Source organism: Eleutherodactylus coqui, chromosome 10, assembly GCF_035609145.1.
Source record: "Eleutherodactylus coqui strain aEleCoq1 chromosome 10, aEleCoq1.hap1, whole genome shotgun sequence".
In the NCBI taxonomy this organism is placed as follows: domain Eukaryota; kingdom Metazoa; phylum Chordata; class Amphibia; order Anura; family Eleutherodactylidae; genus Eleutherodactylus; species Eleutherodactylus coqui.
The window spans coordinates 92,492,506-92,511,685 of record NC_089846.1 but is presented as its reverse complement, the minus strand read 5'-3'; the positions used below and the strand labels follow the sequence as shown (position 1 = coordinate 92,511,685).

The following is a 19,180-nucleotide window of genomic DNA, read 5'->3' as shown; positions in this document are numbered from 1 at the left end:
AAGATGTGAGGCACACAGCACTCCGCTCTTCGGGTCGGTGGGGTCTCAGCACTTGGACCTCTAACAATCTGACTTTTATTTCCGATGCCTAGGGATACTCAGTCTTGGCCGACCCCTCTAGTAGAGTCTTCAGGGTCCCCCACGGCGCAGTGTCTGCTTGGCTATGCTGAGTAGCTATTCGTAATATTACCTGCTTACTGGTTTATACGGTCATGTGACCGGCAGCCATCTTTATTTCGTGGCACCTGATGCGATTTCTTCACAGCAGTGATGCGGCCATGACGGTGCTGGTGAACGCTTCCCTGCGGCCTACAAAATAACAGAGAAATGTAAAGCAGTGGTCAGTGCATCTGCTGGACAAACCCCGAGAACCAGCGGGCCGCGCCATTCTGGCGACCGCCAAACCCGTTGAGCTCCGTCAGCTCCACAACGTAGTGGAACCAATGAGAGGCAATGGGGGATTAGACTTACATAAAACTATGAGAACGGCGAGAATGAAGGAAAAGACAGAAAGAGAGAAGCAAAAACCCAGCAAGTCCGCCATGACCAGGGAGGACGGGGGCAGAACCAGTTACACTGCTAGCCCCCCCAGCAAGAGGCAAGCATTAGAGACCCCCACGACTGTGCCAGCTGCTAATGTCATTCTGCTGACAAGTCAGGAGGGTGTCGCTTCCCCTCGGGGAGACACATAAGGCCGTGCATGCTCCTCTGGGTAATATGCAAATAAGACGGCACAATAATACCTCTGCAGCGCCACCTAGTGGACGGCAGCATGCCTGTAAGTCCATGTCAGACCTTCCCCCAAGCCTTGTAGCAACCGCCTTCCAACAAGTGGCGCTGTAGAGCAGTCGTCTCCTCCTCCAGTCATATGGGGACGAAGGAGAGAGGAATCCGCGGGCCGACCGACACCATCTTATGACGGTACCAGACAGCGGTGAGCCCACGGGCAAGAGTGGGGTCCGGTTTGGTTTTCGCTCTGCATTTTACCAGAAGAAAAAGCGCTGCATGCAGATATCTAAGCCGCCCGGCGCCACTTCAGGGGCCGCTGTCAGCCGCGCCGGAGGATCGCGCAGTGCTTCACATAGTTCTCGTATCTCCCTCGCGTGCTCCTCCCCCGCCCTGCGATGTATTTACCAGCCCCAACAGGCCAGGGAACGCCCAACATTGGGACGGGCCGTGATTTTTCCCCGCACTGCAATTTGATGTGGGAAAAAAAAAATCGCCCGTGTATAACCGGGGTCAAAGGAATGGGGTTCATATTCGAGCGGTTTTGTCTGGGTGAAAACAGCCCAAGTGAGGCGAACACAAGTAGGCGGGGTCAGAGGCGGCCATATTGGCGGTAGGAGAGGAGGAGCCTGAACACGTACACAGCTCGCCGTAGTGAACTTCCTACAACACGGAGAAAACGTACCGCCAACACGGAGGCTGGGGATTGGCCGCAGGGATCATGTGACTGTGCTACTCGGATGACAGCAGGGAACAGCAGCGGCCAGGAGAGCAGCAGGAGCCGTTATTGATCACAGATCCTACACTGGGGCCCCGGGGCCTGTCCACCACCATCACACAGCAATCCAACCCACATCATCCATACCATCAACCAAAATACCGGCCTGTAATAGGGCCGGTAAACAAAAAATACCAGCCATGCGGTGAATTACCGGCCGGGTGGCAACCCTACCCACATGTGGACTATAAGACCCGAAGTCATATTATATCACACATCATGTTATACAGAGTGAACAGAAAAATATCTGCCCACAGCAGCCAATCACAGCGCAGCTCTCAGCTGTAATGAAACCAGGGCTGTGATTGGTTGCTAGGGGCAACAACAGACTGGTGCAACTACTTCTCCCTGGCCCCTGTATGTAGAGAAGAGACTTAGCACAACACTGATACTACAAAAATACAGCATACAGAGCGGGATAAATATATCTATAACCTGCTCTGTATGCTGTATTCTTGGTATATATACTGTATATACTGCATGTACTATATACATATATAATATATAGTACATTCAGTATATAGGACACAACAGAGGCCGCGCACTCCAAACACACAGTGCGCTCGTGACTGACAGCGCGCCCCACGTGACTAGAGGCGCCGCTGCGCCGAGTGAAGACGTTTGGCCTGTGCGGGTTGCCGTACTAACTCCCGGCGTGCAGGAGGAGGCGGAGGGCGCCGCTATGGTGTCCAAGGTGAGTGCCGGTACATACATAGCATCGGGCTGTGGTGGAACTACCTGTCCTTGCAGACTCTACTAGCCGGGAGCGGCGCGGGGTATGCTGGTACTTGTAGTTCTGGTTACTGTAGAGGCTGCCTGTTACGGTGGTAAGCAAATACCCATAACTACCCCCAAATATCACATGCTGGTCACCGCTGTACCCCCAAATATCATGTGCTGTCACCGCTGTACCCTCAAATATCACGCGTCATCACCACAAATATCACGTGCCGTCACTGCTGTACCATTAAATATCACGCGTCATCACCGCAAATATCACATACTGTCACCGCTGTACCCCCAAACATTGCACGCCAGCACCCTAAGTATCACACACCATCACTGCTGTACCCCCAAATACCACACGGCGTCGCAGCTATACCCCCAAATATCACGCGCCATTACCGCAAATATCACGCTGGTGGCCACTGTACTCCCAAACACCACACCAATCACCGCTTCACACCCACGTCTACGTGGACACAGAGTGGTCCCCCCCGACGTCTGTAAATACACGCCGGTCACCGCTGTGCCTTCCATATTTGTGTACACTGGTCACCGCTGCACCCCCCCATATTTGTGTACACTGGTCACCGCTGCACCCCCGCATATTTGTGTACACTGGTCACCGCTGCACCCCCCCATATTTGTGTACACTGGTCACGGCTGCGCCCCCCCCCCATATTTGTGTACACTGGTCACCGCTGCGCCCCCCCCATATCTGTGTACACTGGTCGCCGCTGCGCCCCCCCCCCCCCCCATATTTGTGTACACTGGTCGCCGCTGCGCCCCCCCCCCCCCCCATATCTGTGTACACTGGTCGCCGCTGTGCCCCCCCCCCCCATATCTGTGTACACTGGTCGCCGCTGCGCCCCCCCCCCCCCCATATCTGTGTACACTGGTCACCGCTGCACCCCCCCATATCTGTGTACACTGGTCACCGCTGCACCCCCCCCATATTTGTGTACACTGGTCACCGCTGCACCCCCCCATATCTGTGTACACTGGTCGCCGCTGCACCCCCCCATATTTGTGTACACTGGTCGCCGCTGCACCCCCCCCCCCCCCATATCTGTGTACACTGGTCGCCGCTGCGCCCCCCCCCCCCCCCATATTTGTGTACACTGGTCGCCGCTGCGCCCCCCCCCCCCCCATATTTGTGTACACTGGTCGCCGCTGCGGCCCCCCCCCCCCATTTTTGTGTACACTGGTCGCCGCTGCGCCCCCCCCCCCCCATATTTGTGTACGCTGGTCACCGCCGCACCCCCCATATTAGACATCTGCACCCCTGAGTATATGAGCTTCGTGTTCGCTGCTGTTACGTTTCTCTTTCCCCCGCAGATCCTGAAGCTGGCGGCGGTGCCGGCCGGACTCGTCGTCTCCTCCTACGGCCTCTATGCGGTGGCTGACCGAGAGGCAAAGGGCGCTGGTCTGAAGCCGCAGCAGGTAACCACAGCGCAGCGTTCCCCGTGGGCCGGCTCTGGGGTTACGGGGGTATGGCCTCCGCTCATCGCTGCCTCTCTCTTCTCCTAGCTATCGGTTTACTCTGTGCCCTCCAGAGAATCCAGATTCATCGAGGCTCCGCCGGGCCGTGTGCAGCGCCTGTTCTCTGCTGTGCGGAGCACCGTGTGGCCGCTCGTCACCTGGACGCAGGTAAGGGACAGACGGCCAATCGCCTACTTAGAACATGTGATGTGTACTGGGGCCCCTGAGGACAGGCTGACTGCGCGGTCCTGCTGGTGGGACCCCTTCTAGTCACTAAGGAAAAGTAGAAATGGTTAATTCTTTATAAAAGCCAAGTTTAATTCACTCCAACATGTAAACGCTGCGTTTCAAGCAGGTTGAAAAAGGTCATTTTACTGATCAAAACGCAGCATTTACATTTTGGAATAAATTAAACTTGGCTTTTATAAAGAATTAACCATTTATGCGCCACCATTTCTACTTTTCCTTTGGGATTACCTCTGTGCTCCGGGTTCAGATCTTTGCATTCTGCTTCACTCTCACTACTTCTAGTTGGACTTTGGGTGCTGGTGGTATTTGCTGTCATCAGTGGGGTCACCCAGCGATGAAGGGGTGTATCTGCTCTGAAAGCCAGAATGAACCCTAATCATGTAGAATGGACTTTGTATTTAGGTTCTGCTCCCTTTTCGTCCCTGTGTGTCCTCGCTCCTGTGCTCCTGCATGGGAGTTGTATGGCAGGCTCACTCACAGAGCGGCCAGCAGGGGGCGGGGCACTGCAGGAGATTTCACTCCTCGCTCTCCCCCACCCCTCTCGATTGACTTGACATAGCTGCCGTTCAGTACTGCTTGAGCAACTAGCTGTATACCAGCTGATCGCTCCGTGAACAGCCGGGGTATGAAGAACAAAGCGCTTCAGCTGTGTTCTGCATTATCCACTCGGAGCACACAGCTGTATAACAGCTGTGCACTCCGTGAACACAGCAGGAGTATACAGAAGACAGCACTCCAGCTGTCTTCTGCATACCCCGCTCGGAGCGCAAAGTGATCGCTCAAAACTGTCAATCAAGCTGCCGTTTCAGCGATCACCTTGTCCTGTAAATGCACACAATGATTATCGCTCAAAGATGTCCTTTTAAGCTACTTTTGAGCGAGAATCATTGTCTAAACCAGATATTACACTGGTACATTGTAACAAACATGTCAGCTGTGCAAACAGGACTCTTATAGATCAGGACTAGTTTTCATTCACTGAAAGGACACAGAATGTACAGACTCTGAAATAACTGCCTGGAATCCAAATCACTGCAGAATGCTCTACACAAACTGACGAAGCAAGGAATGATAGGAGATTTCAGCTCTGAAGCCAGCAGAATAGTGAGTGCAGCTCTGGAGTATAATACAGGACAAGTAACGTATGTACACAGTGACTCCACCAGCAGAATAGTGAGTGCAGCTCTGAAGTATGATATAGGGCTTTGTGTTCTGGTTATATTTGCGTTCTGCGGTGTTACCTTATTGGATTCTCTTCCTTTTAGAACGCCTGCGGCTCAGTTAAGAATGGAGTGGAAGAAACAATACAATTTGGGAAAGGTGAGTGTTCCCTCTCTCGGACTGCATTAAGGCCCTTTTGCACAACGATTATCGCTTCATTCAATCGAGTGAAAGTGATCGATAATTGTTCAGTGTGAAGCGAAAGTATTGGTCACTTGTCATTCGCTGACTTTTTAGCAGCTTATAAAACCTCATTAGCATTTGGTGTCTCGCTGGCCTCTCGTCCTTTGTGACAGCTGCCCCGTACAGCACTTCCCATAGGAAGCGGATGAGAAGCCAGCGAGCTTGCGGCAGGATTCTCATTTTGAAAGCACTGCACAAGCTCTGACAACCTTAGCGGTGACGTCAGCGCTTGTGCAGTCGCTTAGCAGACTTCCGGCCCCTGTAAAAGGGCCTTTAGTTGGAGACTTTCAGATACTCTGAGAGAACTGAACTGAATGTTGTTTGCAATTGTCTCAGGGTTTCGTTGCATCTGTAGACACGGCTTAGACCGTGGGTATAGCTACTGCCACTAGGAGGCGGATACAAAGCAAAAAAGTGTTAGCTCCTCCTACCAGCTGTACCCCTCCTGCAGGCACCAAGCTAATCAGTCTTAGCTTTAGTGTCTGTAGGAGGTAGACCTCTTCCTTCGCTGGTCTTAAGTTGTTAGCCTTCCGGATTTGGGAATACAGGGCTCATGTCTGACTCCAGAGATGAAGGCTCCAGACAAGGCCCAACCAGAGACACATATTTTGCATGTTTTATGCAATACCAAATTCCCATGCTGACAGTCTGAGCCGTTGTGTATTCCCTCGAGACTTGTCACCAGCGAACCGCCCGCAGACGCTGTTCCTGTCCAGCCTTTGTTTACTGCCAAACCAGAATGTGCATGCCCTTTGTCCCCCTCTGTCTGAATGGTCAGGTATTGCCGCTGACCATTCTGTTTCAGTGCCCCGTGGCTTCTAAGTCGACTGTCCGTATCTTTTTACAAGGAGTTGTTTGTGCCGCTCCTCCATTCCGTTCCCTTGTTCCATCTTGGGACCTCAGTTTGGTACTGGACGCCATGCAGTCTCATCCCTTCCAGCTGTTACGCAGCTTTCCGACTCGTGTTTTGTCCTGTAAGGTAGCCTTTCAGGTGGCGATCACATCCATCAGCAAGCATCTCTGAGCTGGCAGCCTTGTCGGCCAAACCTCCTTTCACCATCTTTGATCGGGATGAGGTGGTCCTGCGTTCTGTGCCATCCTTTCTCCCTAAGGTGGTGTCAGGCTTTTACATGAACAAAGACCCTGCCTTACCTTTATTCTGTCACTCATCCAAGTGAATGCGTTCTCCACAAATTGGATTTGGTTCGAGTCTTGAGAATGTACTTCGCCTAGACGTCTTCCATCAGATGTTCTGACTCTGTAATCCCAAATGGTCCGAGACGTGTCCTTCTGTCTCCAAAACTGTCCTTTCTCGCTGGTTCAGATCCGCAGTAGCGGAGGTCTACCATGCCAAGTGTAGGGAGCCTCCCTTACAGATTACTTCTTATTCGACTCAGCAGTGTGTGCTTCTTGGGCAGCGCGCATCGGTGCTTCTGGCCTACAATTGTGCAGCGCCGCTCCACACCTTCTCCACGTTCTATCAGTTGCACGTTTTTGCATCTACAGATGCTTCTCTCGAGCAAAGAGTTTTGCAGACAGCTATTAACTGACCGCATGTGACGTTGTATACCTTTCCGCGCCCCCAGAGGATGCTCTGGAGCATCCTGCGGTCTAAGGCCACGCTCACACGGACCATTTTTTGCAGCGTTTAGCGCAGCGTTTCAAACGTCACACCTAATGCTGTGAAATGCCTACATTGACTTCAATGGGGCTTCTCAGTCGAGCGCTTCTAATGCCGCAGTTTACAAGCGCTGTCTGCTCTATTTTAGTGTGTTTCAGCGCTTTTTAACGCACCTCATCAGCCACGCTTTAAAACACTGTGTTTATTGGGGACACGGCAACCGCCCAGTTTAACCCACATTACCTTTCACCTTGTTGGGACTCCTCTTGTCGTTCCCGTGGACCCCGTGTTGTTGCAGTCTTGAATGTTTTTAATGTTTTCTCTCTCCTATCCTACTGTTTGCACACAAGCCGATTAGCTTGGTGCCCACAGGAAGGGGTATTGCTGGTAGGAGGCGCTAACACTTTTTTGCTTAGTGACCGCCTCCTAGTGGCAGTAGCTATACCCACGGTCTAAGCTGTGTCCCCAATGAGCATAACAAGAAAGAGATTTTACGGTAAGTACAAAAGTCTTGTTGGTTTTGCCGGGTATGAAACACGTGTCCTAATCCATATAATGCATATAGGAACCCTTAGAAGATTGGCATTAAAGACCAGCAACTTAACACTGAGATTAGCGATTATTTGCTTTCTTTTGTCCAGACAGTTACATCTACCTAAAGAACCCGCCTCCTGAGTTTCTGCCGCGAGTGGGGATCATCTCGGTCAGTGGATTGGCCGGCTTAGTTTTAGCCAGAAAAGGTAAAATGCATCCGGTTCACCATAAAGTTTTTACGTTAAAAATCACCTGTTATCTCCCTTGATGGGTCTGTTTTAGTAAATAATTATTTTTCCCTCTGGCGTAACATCCTTTTTATATGTTGCTTATGCTATACCTCTGTTACTCCTCCTGGTAATGCATGAATAAACTGCCAACTGGGTGTTACCACTCACCTGTTACATGGGGGTGTCCCTGCACAATCTGACAGACAGCACTGATTGGACAAAGTCATGTCGCGTAGAGACAAGACCCTAACTGGTCACACCCAGCTGTTTATGCCTACATTTTTAGGAGTAGCGGAGGAACAGCACAGTGCAGAGACCTAAAAAAAGGTGGCCCAGAATTGTTACATTACAGGGAATACAAGTATGTAATAAAACACAATCAGAAGTTACAAGTCCTCCTCTAAAATTTCTGGTGGTCCCTTTTTTCTTTTCTTTTTTTTTTTTTAATTTTTCCTGCCACTACATTAAAAACAGTCTTAAAATCCTGCAGTTTTCACTCTGACCACTAAGCCTAATAACAGCCTGACATTTCATAATCTGTAGAGAAAACCTCTCAGACATCATCCCATTATCACAGACAGGATTACATCGAGAGGTGACGCCTATGTAGATATCACAGGATCCACCAGTCATAATGGGTGATGTCACAGCTCACCTCCTCCCCCTCCCTGCACAGGTAGTAGAGCATGCCCACAACACTCTTTTGTAGAACTCTATAGGTGATAGTCACAGCTCACTTTCTTCCCACACAGGTCAGAACATTCTTGCAACATAATACCATAGAAGTCTAAAAGTGATCGTCACATCTCACCTCTTACCTGCACAGGTCACAGAGTGTGCCCACAATACACTCCCATAGAAGGCTATAGGTGATGTCACAGCTCACCACCTCCCCTTCCCTGCACAGGTAGTAGAGCATACCTACAACACTCTCCGTAGAAGTTAATGAGTCTACTCCAGTTTACAGGTTCCTATGGCCCATGAGGCTGCTACACCACAAATATTTGAACGTCGTTAACAGCACCTTGTGCAAGAAGGCCGCCCTATTGTCGTATACTGACAATAGAATAAAACGGCTGCCGTTAGTAAATAATAACATAAAAAGGATATAATAATAGTTGCATCTATGTAACGCTGAGGTGCCTCATCAGCTTCGAGCATTAGAGCGGCAGGTACAGCACCCCGGGAGTGAGGGAGCTTCTGGTTTGTGCACATAGGTAATATAATATCCCTTACTCCTTGTATGGTGCCAGGCTGGGCAGGTTTTCCTTCCGGATGGTAAGAAAGGTGGGTGGAAACTGCTCTGAGCTCTCTTGTGCCCTTCGATGACCCGAGGGTCACCTTTTCATTTGTATGCAGGGCTTGATATTTGGTAAACCTAGAAACGGGCAAAAAGAAAGTGTTCATTCCGGACATATGTTACATTGTATCGCTTTAGGATCCGTATCAAGGTTACAAAGTGTCTTGAATATAAAGTTATTTGACCCTTTGTGCTCGCTCTCATCCATCTCCTCATTTTACAGGCTCCAGACTGAAGAAGGCCGTGTACCCGCTGGGCCTCGCCGCCCTGGGCACGTCCGTCTGTTATCCTGCACAGACAGTCATTCTTGTTAAGGTAATGATCTGATCACGGCCACTGTTTGCTGAGCAGATGCAGATCAGTGGAGGGTTTGTGCCTGGGCTAGGAAATGTGGCCTAAGACAATTCCTCAACATAGTCAAGATTTCCACTTGCTGTCAGTGAATGGGAGCATTCATTATAGTAGGTGAAGGGTGGTGACTGAGGCCTGTAGTGAATACTGTATGACTTATAAATAAGACTGACGCTTGTGTGTTTTGGCACCAGGTGACCAGTAAGAAGGTGTACAGCGCGGGTCATCGGACGTACGGAGCTGTTAGCTCTTTGTGGGAACCAAAGCCTCAAAAAGAAGCAATACCAGTCCTGTCAGGAGAAGCAAATGTAAGTAAAGATGGAGAATTGCACCTGATGCAGCCTATTTCTCATCCATGTCATTGGGGGACACAGAAGACCTCAGGTATAGCTGCTGCCACAAGGAGGCGAACAATAAGCAAAGAGAGTTGGTCCCTCTATCACTATGATAATACATTGCATTACTTCTGTACTGCAGTGTATTGACACTAATAACTGTGGTCATAGGTCATGGCAGACCTGGATGCCCATTGTTTGGTATCCGATTGCTAAGATAACCCATTGGCCCTCTGCAATTACATAGCAGAGTGCCAATATCATTACAAAGGGAGCACCATCCCTGTGTGAACCCATTATATGCTGTGATCAACATTAATTGCTGCATTTAATGGGTTAACAGTGGGGATTGTTGTTCTCCTGATGCTCACTGTTGCAGTGGGAGGCCGGTTGTCATTCATAGCTGATTCCCGCTGTGGATGGGGCAGGCTCAAGTTCTGAGTGCTCACAATCTATAGGACGCAAGCTTACACCCTGGGGAGGGAACTGCCCTCCAGCCAGGGCATACGTTTTTGCCCTGGGGTTGAATGGGTTGTCAGACAAAATTTTTTTTTTTTTTTTTTTTTTTTTTTTAATTATAGGTGCACCTGTGTTGAAATAACCAAACCAGTGGTACACACCCATCCTTGCCCCAGCGCTGCAGCACCACAGCACTCATGGTCTTTGTTTTTAATGGCTGCCACCTGAACACTGTGGGAAACGGGTGGCATTGTCCTGGCATCATGGCTCCCGGTATCTGATGCCAGGAGGATAGCAGCGGATCACTGTGGCATCTGATTGGCTGCAGCAGTCAGGCAGCGCTGGATCGCTGGGGGAGAGCACAGGTAAGTACTGCTGGTTTTGTTATTTTAATTATAGGTGTATGTATTGCAATAGCTGACAACTGGACAAGCCCTTTAAGTCCACGTTCACACGGCACAGACTAGCTGTAGGCTTTGAACTTCACAGGGGTTGTGCCATGACTTAAAGTTGCTTCACATCTTTCCCTTAGTAGAGGAGCGCGTCCTCTGTCCCCAGCCCTCTTCGCTATTGTGATTGAGCCGCTTGCAATACAGATCCAAGTGTCAACGACGGTCACAGGGTTTCCACTGAAAACTTATGAAGAGCGGGTGGCATTTATGCGGAGGATGCTCTTCTGTTCCTGCAGGATCCGGAATCCTCTTTGGCCTCAGTGCTCTCAATTTTTAACGCTTACAGAGAATACTCCGTCATAAGGGTTAACTGGGATAAAACTGGGCTGTTGGCGGTCGATGCCCCTGCGGCATCACTAGCCCTCCCTGCCCCCCTAGAGTGGACAGACAGCGTCACCTAATTGGGAATAGTGGTGTCGAGATCCACTGACCATTTTTACACAGATAATCTTGCTCCACTTCTGGACTGGGCAAGAGACATGGCAGCGCGATGGGCTTCACTCCCCTTGACCCTAGTTGGTTGTATAAACGTAATTAAAATGAAGTTATTACCCAAATTTTTGTATGTATTTCAGAACGCCCCTATCCTGATCCCTAAAAGATTCTTTATAACCCTCTGTAAAATACTCCTACATATATTACGGCGGGGCTCCACTTCAAGGATCAAGTTGGAAACTCTCTGCCTGCCCACGGATGGAGTGGGGGTTGGCCCTTCCCCACTTATACTCTTACTACCTGGCTAGTCAATTAGTATGTGTTGGGCGGTGGCTGTCGTCTACCGACTATAACTCAGTTGTGGGACTCGAGCGCAGAGTGGGCTCAGAACAAAGTTTGAGAGGCTTGTTACTAAGGGGTCCAACTTCACGTGTAAGTGCCCTACCTGCGCCCATGTGAGTGACTTTCAAAATCTGGAACGCTGCCCCTCATTTGATACCTGATGAGGCAGCCAAGTGGTCTCATACCCCTCTATGGTGTAACCCCCCAACCTCCCACACAATGTATATAGTCTTCTGGAGACGTCATGGGATCACTACCCTCTCAGATGTTGTTGAAGGTGGCTTTTTCTGTACCTTTTTACAATTGCAGACACGTTTTGGCCTCCCTTCCGCATCCAAAAAGCAGTCAAAACCTGCAGTCTATTTTGAAACAGCCCTGCCATCCCACGGGGGTCTCCCGCGGTAAATGGTGACATCCCACGGCGGCCCCCTGTGTAAAAGTGACACCCCTCCCACACTCACAATTGTGGTGTGCTCTCCTCCTGTTCCTCAGCCTCTGTCACCACAGCTCCCAGGGTCGGCGCTGTCCTCTGTCCTGGCGCTCCCAGCCTCGTCGCTGTCCTATATGCTAGGGCCGTTGGGCAGGCTCTGCGCTACCTGTGCTGTCGCTCCTAGCCTCGGGCCCGCCGCTCTCAGTCTTGCCGCAGTCCTTAGCCCCCAGACAATCATAATCTGGGGGCGTGAATCAGTTGATTGACTGGTGTATTATGTTGCCACCCCTTACTTCCGGTGGCGACATGGTACACCAGTATCGAGAGCATATTAATTTTTTCCACAAGCATTCTGCCCTATTCAGCAATTCCAGCAACTTGATTGGTTCTTTGGGTTGGCTGAACAACCAATCAGGTTGCTGGAATTGCTGAATTGCAGAAGTCTTGTGGAAAAAGTTTTTATGCTGCCGGCAGGGAAGCCCCGGCCTCTGCCGGTATTCACAAGTGGTGAGCGGCCGATGGTGGCGCGTGCCAGTAGGGAGGGCTCAGCGTGCCATCTCTGGCACGCGTGCCATAGGTTCGCCATCACTGCCCTAGGGTCTGTCTCTTTGGCCTTGGGAAGACCTTCTGCTTGATGCGACAGCACGCACCCTATACAAACTGCTTTTTTTTTTTTCTCTGCTAAAAAGGTAATATTACTTAATTGGAAACATCCCAAAAATCCACTAGGGCAGCCTGGCTGTGTGAGTTACGCAGTGTTGCCCCTCTATATAAATTGCCATATATGGCTAGGGCATGCCCTGCCAAGTTCACCAAGATATGGGGTCGGTGGGTTGACTGCCCCAATACTGCGCTGGGCGTATCTGACTAACTCCTCTTTTCGGGGAAGCCTGAAGGTCTTTTCTCTATTGATTGTTGTGACTCGCATGGACAATATGTATACACAATATTGGTAGTGGAGCTATGGGATTAGTTTATAGTTATGTGTTCCTTTTGTTGTGGTCCCCCAGGTTGGGAGTCCTGGTCTCCTTAGTTATAAAGGCCAGAGTTGTTTTTAAAATTAAACGTCCCTTTTAAAAAAAAAAGAAAAAAAAAAAGGTTGCTTCACAACCGCTCTGTCCTTCCTGGTTGCTGCTGACCAGGACATGTGACTGCAGCCAATCAGGAAGGCCAGAGTGGTTGTGAAGCAATTTTAAGTCGTGGGGAAAACCCCTTTAAGTAACCTGCAAGTGAAACTGATATTTGCTGCTGATTGATCAGTGAATGAGCGTACGTATCAGCCGCACGGTAATCCAGGACAGGATCCGCAGAAATAAGGAGCGTGCTGCGCATTTTATAGTTTGCGTTTGTTGTTCCGCACTGATGTGATTACTGCTCATCTTATTACAGGAGGCTCCTAGAGAGGAGGGCGGCGGTGCAGCTGAGAAATCACCCGCAGTACCCAGCACAGAACCGGACCAGGAACCGTCCAGCTCACCTGAGCCTCCGGCCACACCACCTCCTGTAGAACCCGGCACTACAAGTGTCCCTACAGGTAAACTTCTCATCGCAGTGGAGGAGGGGTTTTATGGTTTTATGACTGATCATGTGATCATATGCAACTGACCAGCAGCTGTGGATAATCCTCTGAGTACAGTGATAGTGTGTGGTTGGAGGGGGATGGAGAGAAAAGGAGGGGAGGCTGACCAGCAGAGACCACAGGCCAGCATCCAGAGAGGGGAGGGCTGTTACCCGGGGAGCCGGCAGCCAATTTCAGGTTGCAGACTTCCCCGGGGGCGCTCCTCCCACTGAGAGACTGCAGTTGTGATTGGTCACAACTGTAGTCTATCAATGCACCCCCAGCCGCATGGTTGGTCCAGCCAGCCATGCACTGAAAGTGTAGGGGAGCGAAGGAGGAGGCCGGAGGAGCAGTAGATGCAGTGCAACAATGTATGTATAGCTGTTATAAGTTATATCAGCTGTACATATAATTATATACAGATCTCCAGGTTTCACCAGCATGCTCCATATCACTCTATATAGGAGATATACATCCTGTATATAGTGATATGGAGCATGCTCGTGTAACCTGGAGATCTCCTGTATAGAATTATAGAAGTACTACTGGTATAAGATATACATCCCCTGTATGTAGTGATATTGACCATGCAGGTATACCCTGATATATCACTGTATACAGGAAATGTATAACTTATACCACCTGTACATATATAATTATATACAGCAGATGCCTAGGTAAGGGCTCATGCACACGATCATGTTTTCACCACATATCACGCGTGGACTTTCATTGAACCATGCACAGCTGCTTGTAGACATGCAAGAGAAATAAATCACCGCTATTTCTCTGCGTACGTATGCAGTTTGAGCCCTATACACTTTTATAGGCTGCGTATGATACGATGTCCATACGCAATAGATTGCGTTAATATACACCTACCCGCTCTGAACAGAGCCAGGAAAAAAAAAAGAATATGCAAGAACGTGTGATTCTTGGCCATATGCTGGCAGCGCGCATAGCTGGAAATGTGTAAACCGCTGTGGGGAGACCTGCAGAATTTTATACATGGCTGTGTGGGCATGAGCCCTTAGGGTGGTTTCACATCTGCATTGGGGATTCCACTTTTCTGCTCCATCCCGAACGGCTCAGTCTCTGGACAGAATGGACCAGCACTGGTCGGACTCCATTGACTATAATGGGGGCCGTTGGGTTTCTGTCCAGCTGCTCGGCTTTTGGCTGTAGCGCTGCATGCGGCACTTTTTCTTCTAGTATTTTTAACCGAATCTGTGACTGAACCGCCGACTGAAAGTTCTGACACAAATGTGAAACCAGCTGCACACCAACATGGTCAATATCGCTGTATACAGGAGATGTGTATATACTTCTCCCTGTATATAGTGATATGGAGCATGCTGGTATAACCTGGGTATCTCCTGTATAGGATTGCACACAATAAAAAAAAAAAAGTATCAGAAACGCATGCTGCTTTTAATAGTCTATGCAGTTTCTTAAAATGCATGCAATTTTTTTAAGGTTGTGTTTTTTTTTTCTTTAATTGTGGTTCAAAAATACAACAGAAAACATGAACACAACCTAAGGCCACTCTACACACGGCATCGAGAAAATACCACGATTTTGATTTCAACTTTTTGCCACAATTTTTATTGGCGCTTTCGACGGTGCTTTTTATTACTCATTGTATTGGGTGAGTTAAAAAGCGCAAAAACGCACCAAAATAGGGCAGACCGCACTCCTCATCTGCTCCCCTACACTTTCAGTGCACAGCTGGCCGGACCAACCATGTGGCTTCAGGCAGATCTGCAAGGCCCCACTGAAATCAATGGGAGCGTTGTACCACGATTACCGCGGCTTTAAAAATGCTGAGCTATAATTTTGCACCTGGGCCCCTGAGCCTTTAGTTGCGTCCCCTGTCTGAGTAGCACAAACCTGTTTCTGTCCCCGGCCCCAGAATAATTTTTCTTACTTGCTCTGATGCATTGTGACAAAACCTCAGCTAAGCCGTCAGGATGAGCTTTCATTCCCAGACAACAATTGCAAATTGCAAATAAAGATGAAGAAAGGAAGATGCAAAACTTTAGCACATGGTTTATTTTTATAAAAATTTTTTTTTTTCCAAGAGTCATAACTTTTCACATTTTCCATTGATGTAGCTGAATGAGGGCTTGTTTTTTACGGGACGAGTTGTATTTTTTATAATGGTACCATTTAATATCCTCTAATATCTGGAGAAACTTTTTTACAAACTTTTATGTGGAGAGAAAAGAAAATATAATTGTACCGTTCTTGAGGGGACGTTAGTTTTTAGTGTTCATAGTGCAGTAAAAATGGCATATGAACTTTGTTCTGTGGGGCAGTAAGAATACGCTGCCGACAAAATTATGTTTTTATGAAGTCAATAAATTTTTTTCTTAAATGAAACTTGCCTTCCGTCACCATATTCTGAGACTTGATACTTTACTTTATTGTGGATTGGGCTGTGTGCGGGCAGGGGGAGCTGTAGTTTTTATTAGCACCATTTTGGGAAATATATGTAATTTTGATCATTTTTTTAATCACATATGTTGGGGAGTCGGGATATATAAAAAAAAAACACAATCCTGGCATTCTGACGTTCCTTTTTTTTTTTTTTTTTTAATTTTATTTTTTAACTAACTTCACTGTGCAGGATAAAAATTGTGAAATTTTAGTAGTTTGGCCTTTTACGTACACTGCAATACCAAATATGTGAGGTTTGTTTTTTTAGTTTTAGACTTTTTATGGGGAAAAGGTGTTTTGGTTTTTTTTTTTTTTGGTTTTTTTTTTTTTTTTTTAACCTTTATTAAATCTTTTTTTACACTTTTATTTTGTCCCCACAGGGGACTTGAACTTGCTATTGTTTCATTGTTTATATTATATACTGCAATAGTTCAGGATTGCAGTATATAAAAATTTTTGATGTTAGCCGTGCCACAGGAAGGACGTGATGGGCATCTATTCATGGCAGCCCCAGAAGCCTTCAGTAAGCTCCAAGTTGCCACGCTAGCTTATCAGCACCCTCCAATTGCGCTGCGGGAGTTGCCAATGGGGTGTGGGAAGGGTTTAGAATGATGGTCAGCTTTGACTACAGTGACTATACAGTTTAGTGCTATGATCATAGCATTTACCAGCAGGTCTCAGAAACAGCTGATAGCTGCCGGTTACGGAGTAGACTCAGCTCCCGAGCCTGTTCCATACACCCTTCATGACCGCCTGACGTAAATTTACAGTCAGTGGTTGTGAAGGGGTTAAGAGTGCGTTCATATGTCACTAATTTCCTGCAGATCTGCAGCAGATTTCGCCCTTTCAGTTGAATTTAAATTGAAGGGGTGAAATCTGCTGCCTGTGTTCACATGTGGTGGATTTTGGTACAGATCGCTAATATTCCATTAAACAAAAAAAACGCCTGCTGTTCCACCCCCCCCCCCCCCCCCACCTACCTCAAAAGTATAAAAGTGAATCAATAAGTTTCGTATACCTCAAAATAGAAGCCCTCATGATGCTCCATTGCCAGAAAAAATCAATCATAATGCGGCTGACAATAAGTTGTGTCCTGAAGGGGTTGATTACCCATAATTCCCTTCTGTACTCCCCGCCTATCCCTCATCACCCAGTTTCCCCTCGTGTAACACTGAGTATTGTTATTCTCTACAGTTCAGCCAACAGACGTGAAGTTTCAGCCTTCACCCGAGCTTGTGGACCACGGGCAGTCCAACCCGGAGGACGTGGACCTGTACAGCACCAGGACCTGAGCGGCGGCGCACATGACGAGGAGTCGCCCCCGGGTCCTGTGTATCATGCAATGTCGTCCTCTGATTCTGTTTGATGAATCTCAGCAGCTTCTCTATGAACTTTATTAACCCTTCTTTCTCAGGAGTTTATTATGTTAAATTTGATTAAAAAAATAAGAGATTTGCCCAAAATGTGATAAGATCTGATCTGTCCATTATTGTGGAAGCTATGACCGGTCATTCTAAGAAGATCCACACCCCAAAGTGTTCTGTATGTCACTTATCCTGTCGTTGATCCAGAAGCTTAATCCCATACAAGTGCAGCCGGACTCTCATGTGAAGAACTTTGACACTGACACCTACTGGTTGCATCTACTAAGTAACGGCCAGAGCACACAGACATAGCTGAGGGCTATGGGGCCATGATGTAATAGATCATCTTGACTCAACCTCCACTCCCTCCCATCTTCCTCCATGAAGCTTCATGCTTATCAGCTGCCCTTGAAAGGGTTGTCCCTTCTTGCAGGAGGCATGTTGTGTCGTGGCCTGAGTTGCACTGCAGGGTTCCATTCACATCAGTTAGACTCTGTGGCCATTGCACAATGTACGGAGCTGTCTGCTTCCTGCAGCAAAACAGCTAGAATGGGACAACCCCTTGAAGCTGCATTGCCGTCCATGTTCTTTCTAAGCCTTTGTAGCTAGTGAGCCAGGCAATCTACAACCACATCCAATATGTATTAAACTGACCCTTCGATTTCTGACTAAATTTTGTCCAGGGACCGGAGGGTGGTGGGGTATATTGCCTGCACTTGATCTTCTCTTCAATCTTCATGGAAAGACCTTTAGACTACCAATGCATTTTACTAGCTCTGACTGGTAAGTGTTGCTCACATGATCAGCACTGGCCAATCACAGCAGGGCACAATCTAGTGAAGAAAATTGTGGTGGACATTTTAGCAGCCCAAAAATTGCACTGGAATTAATGCAAACAAGACCCAGAGAAGAAGACCCAGTGCAGGTAATGTACCCCCTCGCTTTTGGGAGTGAGATCAGCAGTGGCCTGGTGTAGGCTTACAAGTTTTATTGCATATTTCTAGAAAGGTGAAGGTTGTGTTTGGGCAGAGCATTTTGTCGCTGTTCACAACATGTTTTATTTTTTTCCACTTTTTTTTCTTTATGGAGTTACCCAATGTTTGTATTCCTGGTACTCTATGACGGTGAGGGAGTGAATTCCAATATTTGTGGCACTCTAGGGCAATAAAGAGGTTATGGTCAGAATTCCTGGTGGTCTAGGAGCAGTGAAGGGGTCAGTGTCACTATATACCTGGCAGTGTAGAGGTTAATAGTGTTTCTGTTATAGGATGCTAAAGGAATTAATATTAGAATTCTTGGTGGTGAAGGGCAGGGGAAGAGTTAATGCTACATCCCTGAGGTCCAGCACTGCGCTTCTTGTAACTCCCTGTAAGGACAGTGCTGCTGTATCTCTCTATGATTGGACTGAGTGATTCTGGAGCGCTCTGCCCAATCGTTCAGGGAAGATGTATCTAAAGGATCGTCCCCACCAGCATTAATGTCCGTCAGGGATTCCCATTTCTCTGTTCCGATTTTTGTAGTAGAGAAATGGAGTTAAATATTTCAGGGTTTTTTCCTCCATTAATTTCAATTATTTTATTTATTTTTTTAATGGTACAAACAGGACAGTCAGCGGCGCCATTATTTTCCATTTAAAAAACGGAAACTAAACTGAAGGGAAGCAGAGGGAAAGCTTTCCATTGAAAAAAAAACCTGAAATCAATGGAGGAAAAAAAATGAAATATTTTGTTTTGCTCCAAAAACAGAACCGAGAAACTGACATCCCTAGTGGGTGCTACCGGAGCGAGGGGTCCGGTGGGAAGTGTGACTGCTGCACAACATATAGCTACACAACTGCCTGAGCGTCTGCAGATCACCTCTCAGGAAACGGTTCATTCCCGACTCTTTACCTCGGCGGATCTGTATCTAGAACCCTCCCTTCTTACAAATACTGTCCAGAATCTGCAGGTGCGAACAAGGCCTCCTAAT

At 48.1% G+C, this 19,180-nt stretch overlaps 1 protein-coding gene across 1 annotated transcript; it reads left to right on the top strand.

Annotated features, from left to right (window-relative positions):
• Positions 1-2,072: 2,072 nt before the first annotated feature.
• On the top strand, positions 2,073-18,397 carry APOOL (apolipoprotein O like). Its single transcript, XM_066581462.1, has 9 exons — positions 2,073-2,198; positions 3,566-3,670; positions 3,758-3,877; positions 5,224-5,278; positions 7,625-7,723; positions 9,271-9,362; positions 9,593-9,706; positions 13,241-13,385; positions 17,043-18,397. The coding sequence occupies exons 1-9, from the start codon at positions 2,187-2,189 to the stop codon at positions 17,138-17,140; spliced, it is 840 nt and encodes a 279-aa protein (XP_066437559.1). The 5' UTR covers positions 2,073-2,186; the 3' UTR covers positions 17,141-18,397.
• Positions 18,398-19,180: the final 783 nt, after the last annotated feature.